The following is a 24000-nucleotide window of genomic DNA, read 5'->3' on the forward strand; positions in this document are numbered from 1 at the left end:
GTGCTGGGCACTCGAGGAGCAAATGTTGTAAAGTTTCGTTTGTATTACCACAGGCACAGCACAGCACGTCCGCTACGTTGCTGTCACATCTCCTTCTGTACAGACGGGTACGCAAGGTAGCAGCGGTGGCCTTGGCAACGCGTCGACTTCCTAACGTATTTCCGCACCATTGGATAGGAGGGATGTCGGTATTCAAAAAGGCGTAGAGGTGCATAATTGAGTATTCTTGCAGGCCTGCCCTCCAGCGTCCCCCCTCCACAGCCTTTCCCTGCTCTCTAGCCTTCGCTGCCCAGTTGTTTTTTTGTTTTTTTTTGTAGATGACTTGTTGGTCTTTGAGAATGCTTTGTACTTCCTCCCTAGTTGAATTACTCGACGCCTCCACATTGTGTTTACATTTTTTGGATGAAGGTATAAAAAAAATTCTCCTCACCCAGCAATCTCAATTCATATGTCAAAGTCGAGCATAATAATCAAGTTTGATATCGGCTTCACTACCTTCGGAAGATGATAATCCGAGATGTCCTTCAACAAGTTGATTCGCAACCCTGCTGTGGCATCGTAGTTTATTCATTTAATTTATTGATACTGTCAGCCCTTGCACAGGGCTATTACAGGGGTGGGAAAAAAAAGACAACAAACAAAGGTGTACGTTTACATGCAAGCATACACAAAGGTTAGAAGTATACAGAGACGATTCGTAATTTCGGCTGTTTACGGAATGGATCACTTCCTGGTTTTGAAACATATCTTTACAAAATTTAAGGGGTTTTATTTTGTAGCCCATACAATAACATCAGTGGTGCGCACCAGAAATTTATTTAGCGGCATAGATATCTGGCGTTTAGTCTCACTTTGTCGTCTTTCAATGTATTCCCGGATCTCGCTGGCTGTTCACATAACACGATTGGCGAAAGTCAGTCCTGGTACAGCGACCGTTTTCCAATGTTCTCGGGTTATTAGATACCGGTCGCAGATCCAAAGGCTTTCCCAACGCAGCCTCTTCCGGTTTCTTAGTGCCGATGCCTTGAGATTTTCATTGTGTTCTGTTAGTTAAAGGAGTAGCGTCACCTAGTAGATCGCCGAGAACTACGTCCGTCATCTTGGTAGTGACGAGAAAACGAAACCTGTGACGCAACCAACAGATAACCCATCTAAAGAAGCGACCGCGCTTCGTGCGAGAGATACGATGCCAACGCGTTTTTTTCCATCTGCTACGGAAGCAGAGACATACCTACGATTTGTGCGTGACGTGAACGCGAGCGTAAAATAGAATCACATTTTTTTCTTCTTTTCTCTTCTTGGTTTACACACAGCTTGTGAAAAAACAATCGTGGACAACTCGAAAAAATAAAAAAAGCATGCGGACGTTATTGTATGGCGAGAACCAATCTACAACTATTGAATTGGGTCATAGTCCTTTCAGAAAGTTTTACTAAATTTGTTTCGAAATTCGTGTTTTTTTTTTCTTCTCTTAGGCCTTCGATGAGAAGGGTGGATAGTTGCTTCAAAAGACGAGGGGTTATTCTAAATGAGGCAACTGACCTGGAATTCTTTTCCCGCAGGTTTCTATTGTAAGCGTTCTGGACCCTGCCAGTGAAGCCTCTTTTGTCGCCCTAGATGACCTCACGTTCGAGCCGGGTCCTTGCCCTCCAGGTTCGTGACCTAGTTTCTACCAGATACTATTCGGTGAGCAAGGATACCAAAACGAAACTTGGGCACAAGTTGAGCCTAATGCGGGGCAGTCCAATCAAATGGAACTTGGAGAGCGCCCAGGGAACGCATGATGCCTATAGAAATCAAGGAAGCATTATTAGTAATTGAGTTTGGGGCAATGAAAACGACGTAGTTGTATTTGCCGGGTAAACAAGCACGCAGGAGGTACGCAAGAGAAAGACGAACGTGCACGCCCTATAGCTACGGTACCTGGAGCGCCTCTCCGATCGGTGTGTTTCTGGCGCGTCTACCGCGTCCAAAATGTAGTCTGCTTATTTTCGTCTGAAGAGAATAAATGGACGGATGGATGGAAAATGGCTATACCCTATATAACGGGCGGCAGTTTGCGCCACCTAGCCTGGAAAATTTACAACTCCTTTTTCCCCAATTAATTGTACTCTTAAAAACCCCTGCGACAATCACCGGGCAGGGTAAATTATCACAAGGTAGACAATTAAAGGTTGGGATGAAAAAAGAGAAAAATAAATGAACACGCATTACCATCTCCTTCCCCGCTGAGGGACTCGGTTTGAACTTTGAGCCGGAGCCACGCGCGAGGGAGTTTCAATATGCCTCTGTCCCTAGCCCTACTACCCTTCAGCTTGTAGTATACTTGTTTCTAAGTTCAGGTCTCTAGATCTTTAGCACCAGTCTTTTAGCCTTCCCTTAGTTATTGTGATCTTTTTTTTCGTCCGTTCTTCCATCCTCGTTCGCAAACCTCTGTACCCCCGCCAGACCTGTTACCCTCTCCGGAAGGTTTGGACGAAGCCCCGCTGACTTGAACACGTTCTAGAAGTGTCAGGTTGTTGCCTGCCCCAATCCCGGGAGTGACACATCAATGGAGGTGAATACGAAAAACCTCTGCTCTTCCACGAATTCCTTTTCAGTAGGAGAGTGTACGGAAGCTTCAGAGTTTAGCAGTTTGGATTTTGCGCCTTCGCTCTTACGTTTTGGTGGAACTTATTGGGCAAACCGCCAGGGTTACGTCATTCGACAACATGACAGGCCGGCTTTTTTGTCCTCATTGATTGCCACGTCGGGACCACTTTTGATGCATGTTCGGTACATGCTGGCCGTTAAACACACGCGTCGAACACAAGCAGTGGAGATCGTTGCTGCGTAACCAAACAAGGAGCATCAACAAGCCATCGAAAAAAAACGGGCAGCGTCCCATTTTTTTGTAGACTCTCGCCTTTAACAAAGTTGCAACTAATCTATAAACGCTTTTTGCTGCTGCGCCTAAGCGCCGCCATAACCGACCTTCAGGTTTTGTTTCCTCGTATTCCATTTGGTTCGATTTTTCAATATTGCAAATTTTGTTTTTAATGTGCCCTTTTCCCCCACATCGTTCTTTGTGAATGCTCATCAGCGAGTATTTTAGTTGCTCGGTATCTCGGTAAGACAAGAGAAGGTCAGGCATGACGGCTGTAGTCTGGCGCTTATTGGAAGTGTCCATATTTATTCCCTATCTTGAAGTAGTTCATGGCAGGCGACTGCAATTCATGGTAAATGTTTGTTCCATGAAGACAAAATATGAAAGCAAAACCGTTACCCAAAGAAGTTAACCTTTTGTAACGTGAAATTGAGCACAACTTGAGCATGAGAAACGTCTTGCCTAACACTAGATTAGTAAGATAATTTACTTTTTTTTTTTTTTTTTAAAGTCACGCGCCATATAGTAGTTGCATGGTGCTCCAATTATCGTAGTGTCTGGGCACGCACTATGGGCGTGTATTGGACACGAAGGGTGTTCAATACATCGCTTTGTGCCAATTCAAACACAGACTTTGTGCCCAGGTAATGGCCACCACCAATATTGTCTTATGGGGTTCCGAAACGAGGTTCTTGTTTAAACTGCAGCGTTTGCATTGTTAATGTCATAGGTCGGGAAATGACACAAACATTAGCGTCTCAGTTTGCGATCACCCATCAAATATATCACCAAAGATGTATCATTTAAAGTAGAGTTATATACCAGTGAGAGTCGACGATGTGCTTAACAGTCCTTAATTCAGTCACACGAGAGATAAGCCTCTTTTGTGACAGCTTTTGTCATGCTCAGCACACGTTTCGCGTGCGCTATCTTCGAGTGGAGGTCAAAAATTCCGGTTTCATGTTTTATTTTCTCTTGTAATGATAGGGGGTTATCAAACGGGGGTTTGAAAAGGGAGTGTTTCAGAAATCCTCTTTAAAAGCTAGCATTAATATCTGAAAACAATATATTGAATAGCAGCAACTAGCCAGTTTCTTTCCGCCGGGAGTCAATGTGACGTCTGCAAGACATGGCAACAACAGAGGCGCTACGGCTTCCACTAAAGTCATACAGGTGCGAGCATTTAAAAAGACACTAACATAAAAAATATTATTTCTTAAGGGCATAGTTGGGACGCATATTTTTCAAAATAACGGTTTTACGAAATAAAAAAAAAAAAATCACGCAATTAGTATGCCGTTAGAGGCAACACATGTGGAGGACTCGGCCCGCTTTAAGCACCACTAACAGATTAGTTGCCCTGCCCATTAGTACTGGATTGGCTTGAACTCCTGGCTGAAAACGCTACCGAGCCTAGTGTCCTCTATTCGCGATATCTGGTGCTTCTAGTCTGGCCGTCTGGCGTCTGACACGGCCCGCTAGTCATGCGAACAGACGGGTGGGAGCCTCCGGCACCGTCTGCTATTTCACCACCGTCTGTCGTCGTTCGCTATGACCGTGAGACGCGGGCACAAAAGCTGAGCGTAAGCCCCCGTTTTCGCCTCCGTCCGTCGGCTATTTCGCCGCCGTCTAAAAACGTTTGCAACGCTGACAAACCGCCACCATGAGAACGGCGTTCTAGCGTTCCATTATGCACGAGCCACGGTCCAATACAAGCGTCTGTCAGCGCCTTTCGATGTGGAGTAATAAGCGACCGAGAGGAATAAAAACATCATGGAGTAATACGCCAAATCAACAGGGACAAAAAGAAAACGCAGGGAGTACTAGACAGGACGCGGCGGAACTTTCAACTAAATTGTTCATTTGGATGACAGAATAAAAAAAAAAATATATATATAAAAGCAGGCACACTTGGCAAAATACCAAAGATATGGTCCAACCCCCCCCCCCCCCCCCCCCCCGCCCTCACATGCCAGCGTCATTGGTTCTTGAAATGGTATTCTTGCTTCAAATGCATTCTTGAAATGCTTCAAACATCATTGGTTCTTCTGCCAAGTGTTCCTGCTTTTATATATATATATATATATATATATATATATATATATATATATATATATATATATTTTTTTTTTTTTTTTTAATTCTGTCATTCAAATAAACAATTCAGTTGAAAGTCACGCCGCGTCCTGTCTAGTTCTCCCTTCGTTTTTTTGTCCCCGTTGATTTGGCGTATTACACCATGATGCAAAACTAACTAGCCCAACTAGCCATCCTTATCTAATAAAACATGAATATAATGAATAAGCAGACTTACCAGCTTCACTGCCTGTTTTTTTTTTTTTTTCATATGACATTTGCGAACAAGATGTGTGAACGTCATGACGCAAAATTAAAACGCGAAGTAAAATATCGGCTTTGGTATGCTAGGTGCAATGGAAAACTTGAGGGATACTTGAATTTCGAAGCCAAATGACAGGAACGAAGACAGGTTTGACGCGAGCAGAACGCCTAATTTCATGCAGCCAAATGGCTCGTAAATTCTTGCCCTGGAGGTATCTTCTCGGTGTTAAACCGTGGCTGCAATCACGGCGGTTGCACAATTCGTAGAGCAGCGGGGCCGATTTTACTAGAACAAAACATCATTATTCGGCACCAAAATGCACAAAGAAACAAGTCAATATAGATCAAGCAACATAGCAGACGGTGGCTGACGGCTGCTGATAGTTAGAGGAAGCAAATTGGCTTTGAAGGGCGGGAGGAATCATATGTCTATTTTTTTAGACTTAGCCTAGGTGGCGCATGCTACCGGCTATTAAAACGGGTACAGCCATTAAAAGGAGTGAACCGAAATCTGGATTCCACAAAGCATGGCGGCAAACGCGTGCAACGGGATGTTACAAACATCAAAAGATTACCCATACAACGATATATCGAACGGATGACCGCATTTTCCACAAAAAGGAGGCGCATATGAGAGATATCTTCATGTCCAGTTTCTCTGAGAAGGAGAAGGAACCGCCTCGCGTCTTCTCCGCCTCGCCGCTTTGAGCGGGCAAAACGAACAGAGGAGGAAACGAGATACCTTGACGTCACGTGTCTCGTCAGCCACGTTCAATCTCGACCTTTTTTCCCCAAAAAACGGCCGTCGATTCGAGATATCGCCTTACGAGTAGTGTTGTAGGGATTGTAGCGTCCCGCCTACAGCTCCTGCATTGTTTTCTGAAATCCAAATTTCGGTTCACCATCCCTTTAACATCCATCCATCCACCCATCCATCTATCCAGGATGGTGCGAGTTCCGAGCACGTTATTATCGGGCTACGGCCAATGAGATTGCTACATTCGCCGGTTGAAACGTCCTTGAATAAATCACGAAGTGATAAGTATGAATACAATCAGTCGCATCTTTGGTTTCTTATTAGGATTTTGGTGACTCTAATGGCGCGTTTACACTCGCGAATCCGCGCATGTGGAAAGTGAATTTCGGAGCAGGGTGTTGAAATCGACTCGTAGCTGGTGGAACATCTTGATATGGGTCGCTGACTGACCCAGGTTGTGCGCCGCCCACAACGAGTCGATTTCGCCCCCCGTACTAAAATATTAAGGTGGGCTAGTTGGATATGCATTTTCGAAATAAATAGCGGGAAGGTCAAGATAGCGCTTGTACCGTCAGTTTGTTCTTGACCTTCGGTCTCCGGTTCCAAAATTCGCTCTCCGCCTGCGCGAATCCGCCCGCGATTCCGCAAGTGTAAACGTGTCACAGCGGAGCCCTACATCGCGAGAGCACGTCGGACGCAAGGTAGGGACAGTCTCCTTCGACGTATTGAAATTGAACACAATGCATCCGGGAGCAATAGAGTTTTAAGGAACCTTTTGCACAAACGATAGCTTAGGATTACCTCTCCGTTATCTATTGCGCATGCGCAAGGTCACTGTTGCTTTATTTTAGACCATTGTCTGAACCGTAAACCGTGATCGTGTGGTCAACGCGTCTGACATCGGAAGCGTCTCGACTCGTTTATAGAACGACTGTTTCGCTTTGGGAAGAGGCTTTGCAAAGCTTCAAACGTAAATGAAAGCGTTCGTGTTTGTGCCTGGAACAAATGTCGTGGCTGCGGTGAGAGAATCAAACATAATTCACTGCAAAAATAACAAAACAAACGAAATGGCAAGATCGAACATCCCTAGTCTCAATGTCAACGATATTCTCCTTTTTATGTTGCAAATTGTCAAATAAAATATTTTTTTCTCTCACCGAACTCAAAATCGTCGTTAAAAATGTGTAGTGCCATGATTGCCGGGAAGGTCATCTGCTCTTTTAGCAAAAGAACCGTTAAGTCACGGTGGGGACACCGCCGCCACGTTTGGCGCTGCCGTTCTAGCAAAACGAAACAAAATATGGTTATTTCAAAAATTTTGCTTCAGGCTATTTCTGAAAAGTGAAACGCTCACTATCATTTCTGTGAAATTACCAAAAATTCCTCCCCCCCCAAATATTCGCGCTTTTTAACCACTTCACGACGCCGTCGCACATTTGCGTTGCAAGTGTAGGCGGCATGCACCGATCGTCTGCAAGCGCTCTTCTCTGAAAGCCGTTTTGTGGAAAACGGTCTATCCGAGTTCCCCATCCGAGGTACCGATCGTTTTGTCGATTTTCCGTTTCCTCAAACTTTCTAATATCAACGTCGTCTGAGGTAAATGGTCAAATGATTGTGCCAAGGCGACGGATGCAAACTGTTTTTCCTTCTCGCCCAGCACATTGGTTATTTAGACTTAAAAGCATCTCCTATTATCTCGTCTTTGTGTACAATTACTGGCATGATGATGTGGGATTAGGGACGTGTCTTTCGCGCACGTTTGGAATAAAAAAACGTGCCTAAGAAAAAAAGCAGGAATATTGGAATTAACTGTGGTTGTAACGTCCTCACAGTAGACTCAAATTTAATATTTACGGTTTAATAAACCGGCGCACTTTTAAATTTTATTTGAAAAAAAATCATATTTAATAACATTTGCGGAAATGTTTTAACCAGGAAATGCCCAACGATGTGTCCAGTAGACGCCGGACATCTGGTCCTAGTCGTTGACTGACGTCAGCCTCTAATTTAAAATTCCCAGTTGTTGCATCTACATTAGAATACCACAGGGTGGTGCGCAATATAATTATCCTTTGGGGTTCTATGCAAACAGCAATGGTCAACATTCGGTCTAGGCATTCCCTCTGCATGATGTCTGACTCAAGGGTGCGCTACGAACAAAAATATTGTTCGTTTTACTTATTAACATCATTGGAGATCCGTGGGTGGTGATGAAAGTTTGAAGGGTGTGTTGTCAGAGTAAGGTCTGGGCGCGGTTTTGACTTTCATAAAGACTACAAGCGTTTGTAGGTTAGCATCCAAAAAAGACGTACATTTTTACTCCATCCGACACAGTCTAATGGTAGACAGGGCCACATGGATTTCTTCATCCGCGTGTCTGTGCTTACTCGCGTAGCTCAATACAAAACATGTTGGGACAAACTTGAAGTGCCCGTGACTTCACGGGACGTCACGATGCCCCGTAAAGGCTCTGTTATACTCCGACGTAACGCGCGCGCAAGCGAACGCTGGCCGCAGTCGGCTACGTCACGTCAGTCACGCCGCGCGCGTCAAAAATTCGACCTCTCTATACTCCGGCGGCCCTGGCGACTCCCGCGGCGCGCGTCGGTGGGTCGTCAGCGCGGCGTATGCGCAAAATCTGGCCACGAGGGCGCGCTTCCTGCGAGAATGCGCCATTTCCGGTTCTTTTTCGTTTCGAATAGCAGACGAGAATTCTCGCGCTTCTTGAGCGCCAAGTTCGAGCGATGGCGTGGACGTACCTTGCCCGACGAAAACTCGCGCTTGCACTGTTGGTGCACCGCCTGCGCCGCAAGCGTAGGTGGTAAATGTTTATACGCTACATCTTTGACAAGCGCACGGTCTACGGTACTCAAGCTTCCTCGTGTCGTAGAAACACAGGTGAGGACGAATTCCCTCGATCAGCTTCTCGACCCCCGACTGAGTCCGATTCTTCGAACATGGCGCCACACGAAGTGCTCCCGTCGTCTGCTATTGCTCGTATTCGCCGCGCTTCCCGCGCGAGGGCTGCCGAGAGCCGGCGCGTGATGCATCCTGGTCCGGCGTCGCCGGCGCGGCCGGCGCGGAATACGGCATGCTCCATTTTGGCGTCGAGGTGGTCAGGCTGCGTCGAACGCCGCCGGTCGCGTCGGTTACGCCACGACGCCGGAGTATAGAGCGTCGGGTTTTCGCCGACGTGACGTCGCTGTGACGCGCTCGCGCGCGCGCACGCGTTACGTCGGAGTATAACAGAGCCTTAACACTGTATTACCTGATGGATGATGACTTTGCGGTCGCGTCACGCTAGAACGTGACCAATGTCGCGTGTCTACAGGTCAGGTGTCACCATGACTTAATGCCATGCCACGTGACTATGTCTCCTGACGTAAAATTCCTTTACGTTATTAAATACACCGTACGGTTTTTCTTCACTCACCGAAACGAATGTATAACGTCTTCTAATCAAATTGAAACACTCGCTGCTTAAATTCTTAATTCTATGAGTTACATTGTTTAGTCACAAGGGCTGTAAAGAGGAAGCCCTTCGGTCGTCTGCTCGTTACCACGGCTGGTAGTCCAAACGGACAGAGTCAGACAGGCTATGATACCGAACGATTGGGCACGGCCGCTGAGTCACAGCTTGGCAGGGCACTCCGACGTTCGAGTTAGAGATCAGCGTTCAACGGCTGAGGCCACGGACTGCCTCATACTGGTGAAATTTCCGCGTAGGGGGTATGCCAGCTTTCGCCGTGGTCCGTGAACGTTTCACCGCTCCGTCAAAAAAGCTGGACTTTTTCTCCGTTTTTCTGTTTGAACACGACAGCGAGTTATGGCGAACCGTGTTGTGTCGAAAAGCGGGAAGCGATGTGACTGGCCCACCCTCTGTCCACGTACTCTGTGAGTTTCGCTGCATCACATTCTCGGGCCAATCGCCCCGATGCGACCACCCGTCTCCGCGCAAGCCTTGCGAAAAGAAAGCTCGACCGCCTTTCCACCCCACTCGTGACCGTCGCGACCATTGTGACCGTGATTGCTAACATCGGGCAGTTTCGTTATGGAACACGTCACAGGTGGGGCGCCCTTGTTTGCCGTGATGTGTCGGGGTGATGGGTGAAGTTTCCCTCGCTTTTTTGACGGAGCGGTGAAACGTACACGGAACACGGCGCCAATTTGTATACCCCTTTATAGGGTCGCCAGCGTCAAACGAAATTCATGGCTGGGTCAGTATAGAACTTCAACGTTAAGCGTCATTAAACATATTTGTTTATCTTACTCGAGGTACTCTCGGTCGCTTTTTAAATGCATAGCTTTTGCGAGGCCAGCCTGAGGGATTTTGTGACAGTGACATGTACCTCCGATAACGTCACAATGTTACATGGAAATAGGGCGTCACGTTACATCGTGTCGTTACGTGTCATCATGAGGTTACAACCATGACGAGATGTAAGTTCAACGTTTCGCACGATCCCGCGACGGCTTAATATTGCCCCCCTTACTTTGCCCGCAGAAGTAGGAGCAGGAAGACCGAGACGCTATAAATGCTGATCGTTTAGGACGCCTTTGGAAAATGCCAGAGACAGCCAAGGTTGTTTTCTTGTGTCAGGCATGCAGCACAAATTTCTTTTGCAGCTCCTCAAGAAGGCTCGTGCGACTTCGACTGGGGAGACACGTGCGGCTACAGCGTGGCCAATGGCTCCGGTCTCTGGCAGCTGAACCACTGGAAGGCGAGCGACAGTGGGATCGGCTGGACTGTTAACGAGGACGTAACGGTCGGACATGGCGGTAGGTTTTGCCCAGAATGGCATACCGGGTGTTTCATTTTAATTCCAACAGATGTTTGAAAAAAGAAAGACTCGAAAGTACAGTAATATTGTCTGTGCAGGTGAGAGATGCGGCCAAGAGAACTTAATAAAAGATGATAACTATCATGCTAAGTGAAATAGATAAATAAGATTTGTTCACATTGGTTTTGTTTAGTAAAAATAAATGTATGGTTCCAGGTTGGAACTTGAAGAGCGTCATCCAAAACCACTTGATCACTCAATATTAGACAGACATAAATGACGTGGGTCTCTGGCTATGCGCTTAAGTTACCGCTCAGGCAACAGGCGCGAGGCCTCCGGTTTGAAAGTATGAATGATCATTTTATTCGTTGGCGGAATAAACTTCAAATTAAAATATATTTAAGAATATTCTCTTAATTATCCAACTCGCTGCGACTATTAGAGATTATTATGTCCACTTGGCCTTATAAAAGAAGAGAGTCAGTGCGGAGGAAAGTTGGTGAAAATCTAAAATGATTTAGGTTAACCCGAGACTCAGGCAGGAGAATAAAAACAACATATGACAGTGTATCTTTTTTTTTTGCTTCTTTTTTTACTCTTGTGCAATTATATTGCTCCTTGTGTTTCAGTTTTGTGTTAAATTTTTCATGATCGTCGACACATACCGCACTAAGCCTGGTCCAGTTGGGGCGAGTTTGTTTCCAATTCCACAGCCGCGACGTTGAGGCCCTCAGACTCCCCCACACGTTTTCTGCCGCACGAGCCGTGCAGAAACTGCTAAATCGCAAGTAAAATGGCGCCATATAAATTGAGCTGTTTACTTTTCTACAAAACGGTTTTCATTAGGATCAAATACCATGTATATGAAGTCCCACAGTGACGGCATTTTATGTTGTATTGCTCTTTTATGTTCATCAACCGGCCTAAGTCTACATTTTAGTTATCTAAAAATACCGTTTTGGTGCACTTCAAGTGTTCAACGACATATCGCCACCAACCATAGTTTAAAGCAATGACCTTGGTATCACTGTGATATTAAAACTAGAGTTTACATGAAAATCGAGAAGTTTACAGTGGTGGAACAAAATAAGGGACAGGAAAGCTCTGACGACTCAGCGGTTCCTTGTAAAACTAAAATCCAAAAATTGCAGCTTCTTTTTCCACTGACACCTTAATAGGAAAATTACGCTTTTTATAAAGAAGCAATAGCGAATGAAATGGCAGTAATTAAATTGGATCATCATCAAAGTGCATTACACGGCACCAAATACTTACTCATTTATTGTGTTATTTGTTTTTTAATACAACGTTCAAATCTTTACCATTTCGCATGACGTTTCAGGAGCCGGAATGAAATATCTACAAATTCTTTAAGAAAGTCTACTCTCCGATCAATTCGGTTTGCTTTGTGCATGTAAGGCGTTGTTATACAAAATCTTACATTAGTATCGGGAAAAAATTTCCATTGTGTGTGGACTAAAAACGCGGAATAGCGAATATGGTGGAAATCTTAACCATAAAAGAGGAAGTCATTGGTTTTAGAGTCTATTGTTTTATAGTCTATTGTTTTATTGTGAATGTCGAGGTAGTTTAATAGGTATAATAGATTATAAATACATCAACATCCAATTAGTTAGCTCGAATATTAATACGCTATAAGTGGGATTACTTCATAAAATAAAACATCAAGAATTATATGACGGAAATATTGATGCCGAACCCAGAAACAAGCGATGTAACTCTAAAAACTTAACATTACCTAAAGTCTCCCTCAATTTTTAAATATCCCTTCATTTCTTTTGATTACAAGCAGAATGATGGAACTCAGTGAGTTTCTAATATTTTAAGAACAAAAGCTGCGCTCTTACCCTTCCCAGAAACTATAGACCAACACGCTGTTTACAAACAAGACCTCGTTTGCCCAGACCAGGTGTGGGCACTGCGCGTGCGCAGAAACCAAATTTACTTGAAGTGAATTGTCTGCGCATGCGCAGTGTCGCCAACAGAGCCATCGCAGCTGCGTGACGACATGGCCGCGTGATGGTCTATACTCCGTTCGCCCGTAATCTGAGAGTAAGGTGAAACCTTCGCGCTCGTTGAACAAGCGGATAATGGGTCTATCTGTCACCACGTGATATCAAGCTTCCGTGCATAACTAGTCACAAAAAGGAGGGTCCGGTGATATAAGTGAGAAGCTTTATTTGTCCGGTGAGCGCGTGTCATTTACCACTCTATCAGTTCAGGAATGAACTCTCGGGTGTATCAGATGGTGGCGGGGATTTAAATCGACCGCAAGATTCGGTTTCTTAAACTATCGCGGTACGATTTTGTGCAGCGTTGCTCAGAGGTGGTGCATTCTTTTCTGTGAAATTTGCAAAGAGCGATCCTACCTGAAAAAAAAAGAAAGAAAGAAAAAGTCTTAACTCCTACAAAGTGAAGCCACCGGTCTTCAATCCTTATTACATCAAACGCTAATGTTTCAAGACCGATGACTTCGCTGCGTTTCCATAGAAGTTAAGTCTTTTTCTTTCTTTACTTTTTCCTCGGGTGAGTTCGCTCTTTGCAAATTTTATAGAAAAAAATGCACCGCCTGTTGGCAACGCTACACAAAATAGTAGCGGGATAGGTTAAGAAACCGAATTTTGAGGTCGATTGGAAGAGCCTGGCTGCTACTTGAGATACTGGGTAGTGCAGGCCGAACCCAGTCTGTTGTCGTCTGGATTGTAGAGGTGATCGAATAGTGGATCAAATGAAATAGCGCTTAGACATTCATAGTCTTGAATCCGGTACATCAGCACAGAATTGTGTGTTTTTTTCTGCACCGGGGAGTGTTATGAATGACGGAGCGGTATTGGATTTAAACCATTATTGGCACACTCCTACTATATAGTAATGTAGTCTTAATGTCTTCGCCCCATTTGTCCACGTTTTCTGTCCCCTCCGCAGGTGGCTTTGCAATTTTCATGCCTTCTTTGGGCACGAACCCTGTGGGTCTGCTGAGTTCTCCAAAAGTGAGTGGGCACACCGGTCGTCAATGCTTGCAGTTCTACTACTACGTTTCGCAAGGAACGACCAACAACATTCCGCATGGGCTCCGAGTTTTTGTTACTGGTAAGATGTTAAACCTTCCTTTGTGGTCCCGTTCGCCCACGCTAAAGGAAGTGCCATAAAGGAGAGGAAGCTCCTTAAAGGTCAAAGGCTTCCTTCCTCTCATAAACAAGGGCAAGTTTGTTAACATTTCTCGTCCCCGACAGTGGCATACTGATGCTTGCGTATAAATGCTCCTTCTGTCAGCCTGCCCACATGATGAGGCGTTTTACCTTAGCTTTTACTGAGGTCTACAAAGCGTTAGCATTAAGAGCGGTAGCTGAGGAGGAAAATGTTTATACAACTAGACGGGAACGAGTGCAGATGTCTACCCTGGCAAAACAAAATGGCGACTTCAAAATTATGGTGTCTGACAAAGCGCACACAAATTCGTTCTTAACAAGCATTTTTAATGACGAGCGATGGAAATGCTGTCTTTATAGTTGCGCAAGGGTACATAAATATCTGCGAAATGTGAACAACTAGACTAGATACTTAATTTGGTACTCTGAAGGATGTTCTTTGCGTCATAATTTTTTTATGGTGCGAATAATTTCAGACCTTGGGGGGAAAGAAGAAAATTGGTCTGTGGTAGAGCGACATTACTGGCCTGCATTTAGACGGCCACAACCTGTTGGAACATGCTTTTTTAATTCCTGAATGACGTCGTTTGCCGCAGGCTCTCTCCTGTTTTCAAAGACTGGACAGCCTTGATTCGTATGGTTAGTTTATATTCTACCAGGTCCGATAAGCTTCAGACTGAGGTTGGTAAACAACTGCCAAAGGAGAACAAATAAACTTGAGAGTACCTTGCTAGTACTTTAAGGTAGTTTGCCGTCCTAACGAGAATTGTAACACCACATTTATAAACATGAACATCTTTAGAAATGCACGGCGTGGGGCGTGTCGACCATATAATTATCGCTTTGATGACAATGAGGTTTCGGCATAAGCCGAGATGCTTTAATGGACCAAGAGCGTGTTGGAGCGGGTCAAGATTGAACAACGAATTGATGTGTAGGACGAAGACAATACAACTAAATCTTTCATTGTTCTGTCCAGCTTCCTGATTTAACTCCCTTTTAGAAGGAAACGAAAGGCCCGAGACGCACGAAACAATATTTTATCAAGCCTAAAACTTGATAAAACTTCGTGTAGCTTTGGTTCACGCAGTACAGATGCTCAGCTCGTGCAAGATGACAGAACACATCTTCGTTGGGGCATAGCATCTAATTGCACGCAATACATACTGACAGCTTTGAAATGCAGGGTGCTTTAGCTTCTTGCTTCGCGAGTATTGTTCTGCAACATTCTTATTGTCTAATCAGCGAAATGTCAATGATCGTGTCGTGATAATAACGTGACGAGAACTGTCGGTACCCATTGGGCGGTACCGCGAAACGCCTTTTCCCTTCGAGTATGCCACCTGCCGCCATGTTGATGAGTCTCATGCGGCCTTTTCGCTATTTGTTTACATGTAGACGCTTAGTGGCGTCGATTCTGCTCTTTATAAAACACCGAAGAATAATGAATGGCTAGATGGACGGTTCAATCTCAGCCAGCACGATTGAGAGGTTTGGATTGCATACATCCAAGTTTTTCCCAATTTGTTTCCCTTCGGTGTCGCGCGGGCGGTGTCTACTCGTTGGATTATGCGTCATCTCAGGTACGAATATAAAACGGTAGGTATAAAGATCCAGTACCAGCAGGTGCTCCTTCGTGTCTCCGTCCACTCCGGCAGGCGCGCTCGATCATTACGCGGGGGAAGTCTCGAAAGAGCAGGGTTACATTGCCTCCACGTCTATAAAAGATATACGGCGAGAATTCATCAACATGGCGTCCGGCAGAATTTTAAGGCGCAAGTACCTTACGTGGTAAAGTCCTGGAAGAAGGAATGACACAGAAACCACCCTCGTTATATTTTCGTTCACTGCGATATAATGCGAAGCAGAGGCGATATAAACTTCGGAGTTGGTAAAAGAAATGCATTGGAGACTCCCAGTAACTACACGCAGCGCATGATAAAAAAAAAGGAAAAAAAAGTTCTAGCTTACGTGTTTGAAATTACCCCGTGTTTTGTAGAGTGTGTACAACATTTTATTCGCGAATGTTCCGTACGTAAAAAAAACGAGCCCGCATTTGCCCACACCAACGGCAGCCACTGCGCGTGCGCTCGAAACCAGATTCGTGACGAGGCAAAAAGCGTCGGGGTGGCACCATGTTCCGTGCCAACAATAATGCTCGTCAATTTATGTTTTTTTTTTAGGACACGACGGAGCCCGCCTACCTATCTGGGGGCTCTCCGGTGACGCCCTGTTCCACAAGAGATGGACTCCTGCTCTAGCTTCGTTCGACGGCGGCCCTACCATCCAGGTTCAGCCTTTTCCACGATTGAATCTTGATAAAGGGAATGTTTTTCACTACTTCGACAGTTTGTTATTGGAGAAGATTTCGGCACCTGGAACCCCCGATATGTTTCCTGTTAGCCGCTGTCACACATCTTATAAAAAAATATCCTACTGCTCGCTGCAGACATGTTGACAGAAGTATTTGCGGTCGCACCTTAAGCTTGCTTCGAAGCATGTTTGGTTCGCGAAGGTTACGAGGCACCTTTGCCGACAGTTTTTATACGACCGACTTGACCGTCCTACAGGAAAGAAACACGCACCAGGCAGCGGAAAGTTTTAGGAAACCGTTTTTCGACGTCCGATACGGCACGATGGGCCCTCCGGTGCGAACTGCGCATGTGCTGCCGCAGAAGGCTCGCACATGCGCAGTTTGTTCCGGAGGGCCCACCGTACCATATCGGACGCGCGAAAGGATCCCCCTCAAACTGTCTAGTTTCTGCTGACTGTCTTTTTGTACGAATCAGTTTGTCCGTGTCCGTGTAGGGTCGTCGTGACTGGGATATATTTCTCCACTGAATTTAGCGGCTTAATATGGACGCCAGAGAGAGGCCAATAACATTTTGTCGGTGTACTTCCGGTCGTATTTCAACACACATACCGGGAGTAGACTTCCTTGCACTTTTCTGCACAGTTGCCGGAGGTTCAGGTAAATATAACGAAGCAAATATGGAAGCAGGTTTGGGAAGCTTGCTTCGATAGAAATCAATGTCGTGAATTAGACATATTGCGAAAACATTAAAAAAATGTTACAGCAAAGTGAACGCCTCGCAAGGATTATCCCTTCTGTTCCCCGAGTAGTCTACAGATGTTCACGCAATCTTAGGGACGCCACAGTTAGGTCTAAGACAACTTACACCGAAAGCACTGGCAGTCGCCCTTGTGGAAGAACAAATTGCGAAGTGTGTCAACACGTTACACCGAAAACCACGGTAGAGAGTACGAATTCCAATTTCACCTTCATAATCCACGGAAACTTAAACTGCTGAACAAGTAATATGATCTACCTCCTGACATGTGGCACCTGTGGTAAGCAGTACCTGGGCCAACCAGCACACCTTTGTGATTGAAGTTTCACAATCACAGGGCGCGTGTAAATTCATTTCCCAAACTCCCCCTTTCAAAACATATGGCTTTACCCAAACACACGTTTGACAAACTGGACGTTACATTTTTACAATCCAATCTCAAAAGTAACCGGTATCGCGAACAGAGAGAACCGTATCTTATTTACAAATTTAATTCAATCCGGGCTGGTATTAATGAGGATCCCGGTATCATGTCATCTATGCATGCAGTCCACCTTGATCTGCCTGTAGCGGAGTGACTGTAGCTAATTCAATCCCATTAATACAACCCTTGCATTTTTCCGTGTACCCTTCTGTGTTACCTGTCGATGAGTCAACTGGTCATGACCTTCAACATGCATTTTCAACCTGTTGCTCCTTTTTGAAAGTTCTGGGACTGTGGTTCCCACTGTTAAATTTGGTGTTTAATCTTCTTTTTTTTTTTTTTAATGCTGGGGATTTGTGTATGCGCTTTGCCCGAGCGTTTTCTTGATTTACTGCGTGCTGCTTTTTCAATCCTTTTTTTTTAATGCAGGGGGTTTGTCTACGCCCGCTGGCGTTGATTGACTGTGTGCGCTTATGTCATTGTTTCCTATGCAGAAGGTTGATTTATGCGTTTTGGCGTTGATTTACTGTGTGCGCTTATTTCATTCCTTTTTTTGTTTGTTTTTGACTGTGCTTTGTTTGGCTTTGCGTTCTTTCGCGGTGTGGGTTGCTGGCCATCTGGGCCGATGCAGCTCTGCGAACTTGACTGCGCCTTCCGTACGTGACGACACTCCGTTATTGTGGTCACGAAAACTGACGCGGCCTTTGGTTGGCTCCGATGGCTGGCGGCGTCTGCTGCGGCCGGGCGTGGACTGGGACGGAGTATAGCAGCGTTTTTTTCTTGCGCTTTTTTACACGTGATCTGACACGTGACGCGACCCGGGTGTGGAAACCGAAAACAACTCTGTAACCGATTACGGCAAACAGTCTTGAAGAAGGCCTGTCTAAGGCCGAAATGTCGACTCACTAAATGCTTTAAAATTCCAACAACGTTTCGCGGTGCGACTTCATTACTATATATATATATATATATAAAGAGAGAGAGAGAGAGAAAGAGAGATATATACTTTTTTCGGGTCCAGCTTACTTAAAGAAGAACGTCTACAGACAATTAAAATTATCGTTGGAGATCAGGTTTAGGTGTGATTCCAATGCGTGCTTCTTTCTTGGGGCGATATGCCGAAGTATCAAAAGTGTGCCTAATTCAGGATGACCGTCACGAAGTCAATATAAGGCTAAATCATTTTACAAAAAAAAATAAAAGAAATCTTGGTGGGTTTTGTGTAACATCCAAGCTGATAGCAGAAAAAAAGTCAAGTGTCTCTTTGAGATCAGCGTTTCTAAAACAAAACTCGTAAAACGCGTTCGTGCGCACAAACCTTAGTGCTTTATACTTCCAATTATTAATCATTTGTCGACCCTCGAATCAGTGTGAAAAAAGAAAAACTAGAAACGTTCGTTTTATTTTTATTGTCGGGGATGTAAAAGCTATACAAACTTAAAACTAAAATATAAAGGCTTCATCGGCGAACTTGTGCCAGAAACAGAAGACAGAACGAGCGTCCAGAAAGCAGCAGCAAGCGTCCAGGTGTTCGGACGACAACTAGCAAACGCGGGACTCGCTGACTTGGCAAGGCCACACTGGGCCCCTTATTCACTAGCCTCGGTATCTCGGTTCGAGCGTCGAGCTTGTCTGAGACTGACTAGGCGAAGCCATAGTGGCCACCTTCTCTGTTACACCCGGCATCCCGAACATTCGGCTGAGATTATTGGAGCGTCAGACATTTGGGTAAGAGTAAACGCGCATCTTCTAGATGTAGGCAGTATCGTTCCTTCTCGGACATGCCTGCCGCAATTTATACACTTCCATGCGAATTTGAAAAATATCGTGGGTAAAGCGCAATACAGATAGAGTATACTAATTTACTAATTATATAAGTTCATAAAACGGAGGAAAAACACAGTTAATATATATTTCTCGCAAGCTTTATATGTCTGTAGTGTATTTATAATTTAGGTTTTGTTTGTGTACGTCTTATTTTGGCGCGGTGGTCAGCGCGTAAATCCAATCTGGCGGCTAAGGTGCGCATTCTAAACGTATACGTTTAACGTATTCTTAGTAAAATAAGCCTATCAATCGAATCTACTTTGCGATGCATTTCACGAAAGCGAGAAACTCGTACACCTTTAGCTTGTTACATTTTCTCGCACGATGGAGAAGTTGGCCACCTTATCGTGATTTTAAGTTTATCACGGATACTTTTGTTTCCTCACAGTTGGATTTCGAGTGTTCCTTGGGGTCGGGACAGCAGCACGGATTCTACTGCGGATTGGACTACGTACGCCTCAGTGACTGCTCGCGTCCTCAGGGTAGGTTATCTAGAGATCTGACCAAAGACACCTACAACCTAAAAGAAGTGGGGCGCGGGAAGTGCCGTGCATGCCATTATCGCTCCGCGGCCAATGAAGAGGCGGCATTTGCCGATAAGAGCGCCGAATAGCCAATTTAGAGACAGGAACCACAAGCTTGTTGAGCCGTTCCTTCATTTCTGAATCTCGCAGTGGTCATAACTTCACGCTATTTGCGCCGGAAACATCTTGCTTTAAAATTTAGTGAGTCTGAAGATCGAGCGAGACAAAACATGATGTCGTAAAAAGTCATAAAACAATAGTGCCTTGACTTGGTTTCAGTTGCCAGTTTTGTCATTAATAATTTTGAGCAGAAGATACATTATGTTTCACTAGAAGAAAAAGAAAACAAAAAGTTAATACGACTCTTATGTTAGTGTCGTCGAACCGCTGTACAGGTTTCATGAACCATATCGTTATCAATTAGGCAAATACTTTTTGTAAAAAAGTGCCATAATAATTATAGATACTAAATAATATAAAATTGCTCTTCAATTTGCATCGTATTTAAGTTTTAGTTCTTTATGATCAACTATATTGCTATGTATTAAGGTTGACTTGACGTTTTAACGATTTACATGTAATGCTCGTATAAGAGATAAACGAATAATATCAAGAAATAAATATCAAGTAAAAGCGGGAGCGGTGCTCCATACAGACTGTCCTCTTTTCTTGTACCATTTCTAAAATACATCTATGAAACGGAAAAAAAAGGAAAACGTTTTATTCTACATTTACGAATATAGAACGAGGCAATAATTATATTTCCACTATTCAGGTATAGGTTAAGAAATGTCTTCAAGAGACAGGAATTCTGGGGAGGAGGAAACGGAAGGAACGCTGTAGAGAGGAAAGTATTTCCTCCCCTCTATCATTCTGTTTGCTTCCTTCTTCCCAGCCATCCCTTCCCTCGATAACGTTTCTCAACCTGTAACGGACTATAGCCCCCCGACATTATTCATCTACATGCATTGGTGGTGATCGTCGACCGCTATTTACTCATTAAAAAGGGCAAAAAAAATAAGTTGTCTTTTAATAGAAATAAGCGCAAGCTAAAAAACAAAAAAAAATTTGGTCCGCACCGCTAGAGTTATATTCGGGCGGACAGTAGACTGGTCGTAGGGAAATACGGAAATAAATTTAGGAATCAAAAGCATCACGATATTTTTGTTTGTTAAATTTCGCCCTATTTTTCTATGCTCATTGCGTTCTGGGCTGTTGTAAACAGGGAAGCGTTATCAGGTAACGCTGGTACATATACCTCGTTACTCTCCATTCTTTCTTTTGCAGGCTCTGGCAATCATGACTGCAATTTTGAGGAAGGGCTTTGCTCATGGATGAACTTAAAGTATGACTACAGTGACAGTGGCGTATGGACTCTGGCTGGTGGTACCACCAAGACAACGGTTCCAAAACCTAGCAAAGACCATACTCTTGGTACCAGTGCCGGTAAGGATGTAACGGTATCTCATTACACTCTGTTCTAGGATTTATATTTCCATATTAAAAAAAATGACCTCCATGCATACGCTTTGAGCCTTCGCTGCACCCTGTAGATATAGTGTTGCCGCTGGGTCTTCACCTACTGCGGCTGCTGCTGTCCTGGAAGGGGAGGAATCTGCCCCATGGCTAATTCTAATTCATAAGAAAAAAAAAAAAACATACGTTAATGTTTCGAATGAATCTAACACTCACTGCTGCATCGTCGGAGGTTACGTTTGGTGTTACTCAAATGGAGTTAGAACTTAATAACTCGTTTTAACAAAATAGGTTTCTGGCAGGAATGTACGTTCTAGTTTCCGGAGCCAGAACAATAAAGGTTCTAGTTTATCATTACTGACATCTTAAACAATGCCGAATGACGCTGAAGCTTCGCCTTTAAGGCGGGAACCCGATGGCTAAGCATATAAACCCCCGCTCGTTCTCATGCCGTCCAAGCGTGTCTGCGCGGAAAGTCGGTGGAACGTCTGGTTCGCAACCGAAATGTTGAGGGTCCGAATCCATCCTAAAATACTGCACTTTTTTCTAGTCGTTATAAAGTGAAATCATTTTAGACACGCTGCGACCTTTAATTCGGATTACATGTAATGTTTTAATTACGGTCATCCTACGCCTCGTGACGTCACGTTTCAGGTGAGCGTTGTGAGTTGTTTGAAATTCTCACGCGAGGTCTTGTGGCTCTGACGTCATGGCGCCATCGACCGATCAGGATTTCGTCGTCCAGCGCCGACATCGTCTTTTCTGCGAAACGAGTTCCTTAAAGCCATCGCTTTAAAATTGTGCATCTTCTTATCATTTGACAGCCAATGAGATTGCATGAAAAGCCGATTATAACGGCGAAGAACCAATCCCGCATCGAAAAGCTCGAACCCCGCCATGGTCGCCGGCAGAACTGAACTGGCTAAGTTCGTCATTTTCGGCTCAACTATACGTAACGGTACTAGGGAACACCAACGTCACGGTGTACAGACATGAATCGTTTTGATTTGCTTAGCTGTTTATATTGAATCCTTCAAGATGGCTACATGTTCGCCAGCTTCATTCTGAAGGTTAGCCATTTCTGGTGGGATAGGAAGCAGGGAGACCTCCGAAAGCGTGCAAAATATTTTGTGCGTTAGCCATTTCTGGTGGGATGGGAAGCAGGGAGAGCTCCGAAAGCGTGCGAAATATTTTGTGCGCTCAGAATACATAATACCTAAACGTTTACTGCAAAACGTCTTCTTTTTTCATCTTTGCTTATTCTCTTTCCCTAATAAAGACGATATTTAAAGTTAATACTCCAGCAAGATATGGCGAATCAAAGATCTCTCGCCAAGATACTCTATAAATATGACAGCTTAAGAAACAGAACATGGCGAGTTCAAACAAATTCTTATCACTTTGCATGAACTACAACTTCGCGAGTAGCCATCAAGAAACCCGAAGAGCGAATCACGAGGCACATATAATTAACATAATTAACCAGGCCAGGAGTTTCTTCAATTATCAGAGTCGAAGCATGCCTCATTTAAGTGCCAGAAAAGGGAAGAGTGCGAAATATGTTAAATCCCGTTAATCAGTATATTCGTAAAAAAGTCAGTCCGCCTAAAATATTTTGAAAGGGAGAAATGGTCTGATCACCATTCGCTTCTTTCCAGGTTCCTACGTTTTTTACAGCTCGTTCCAGCAGATCAAGGGAGCGAAAGCACAGCTTGTCAGCGAGGCGGTGGTTTCGGCAGGACAGGCGACAAACTGCATGGAGTTCCAGTACATAGTGGCAGGAGGCAAAGATGCAAAACTTCTCGTAAGTTGGCACTTTTAATCATTCGTGTCTTCTTATAATATCCATTCAAAAATTTAAAAAAAAAAATGTTGGCTGTCGATTCTGCACACGTGACTCAGAAAAATTTCGTTGCTAAATTTATCAAATAGAGAATATTCTGTGGATATGAGCTTAGGCTAGGTTTCTGTGCTTTCGCAGAAATTATCCTCAGAGACAATTTAGAGACAATTATCCGAACATTATCCTCAGAAGCAATTTTATCAAAATCGAAGAACACCTCACAACCCCGACTTGGAGCTTTCCTTGAATGCGATATCCCAAGTGGATTCGTTGGAATGTTGGGCGAGTTGGTGTACGTGTTCACGGTAAAAATAAGCAACAAAAAAAAACATAAAAAAAGAAAGGGCAAGACAAAGTACACACGTAATGCGCTGACTCTCCACCGGTTTAGCACAAGCGTCGTGAAACGCAGATTTATGTTTAGTTAAAAAAATAATTTGAGAGTCAGCGTTTCGTGTGCATACTTCGTCTTCTTGTCCTTCTGATTTCGGCGCGACTTATTTTTAGCGTTACAAAAAAAAAATCTTTATTTAGAGTTTTATTCTACAATAACTCAGAAGAGAGCACCCAGTTCACTGTTCGCGACAGTGCCTCCTTTTTCTTTTTTCTCGAAACCACACACGTTGTCTAGTTTCCGTCTCTTATCGGTACCGGAACATTTCCAAAGTGTTCGGTTCACAGCATGTTTGTAGAGGTTGGGGAATACTCTTTCTCTATACATAGGCACAACGCCACAGAAATGGAGACGTGTTGTTTTCCTGTTTCTTTAATTTCGTCGTCTCACGTTTTAACTATGAATAACCTAAACGAGCTCGCCTGTTTCTTAACGTTATCAACCCTCTCCCTTTCCTATTTTCCAACATAGGCAGCGATAAGCGTCTAGTTTTTGTCCAACACAGAAAAGCCTAAAATTGAGGGAAA

General features: G+C 44.3%; 1 protein-coding gene across 1 annotated transcript in view; it reads left to right on the forward strand.

The window, feature by feature from the left end:
* LOC8037160 (MAM and LDL-receptor class A domain-containing protein 1-like) overlaps window positions 1-24000 on the forward strand; it is a 233604-nt gene that overhangs the window by 22467 nt on the left and 187137 nt on the right. The window contains exons 4-10 of the mRNA XM_040210516.3: window positions 1563-1653; window positions 10590-10742; window positions 13691-13855; window positions 16098-16204; window positions 19625-19718; window positions 21048-21206; window positions 22895-23040. Of these exons, the coding sequence (XP_040066450.1) occupies window positions 1563-1653; window positions 10590-10742; window positions 13691-13855; window positions 16098-16204; window positions 19625-19718; window positions 21048-21206; window positions 22895-23040 (915 nt within the window). The remainder of the gene's footprint in view (window positions 1-1562; window positions 1654-10589; window positions 10743-13690; window positions 13856-16097; window positions 16205-19624; window positions 19719-21047; window positions 21207-22894; window positions 23041-24000) is intronic.

Source organism: Ixodes scapularis, unplaced genomic scaffold, assembly GCF_016920785.2.
Source record: "Ixodes scapularis isolate PalLabHiFi unplaced genomic scaffold, ASM1692078v2 PGA_scaffold6__148_contigs__length_123643588, whole genome shotgun sequence".
Classification (NCBI taxonomy): domain Eukaryota; kingdom Metazoa; phylum Arthropoda; class Arachnida; order Ixodida; family Ixodidae; genus Ixodes; species Ixodes scapularis.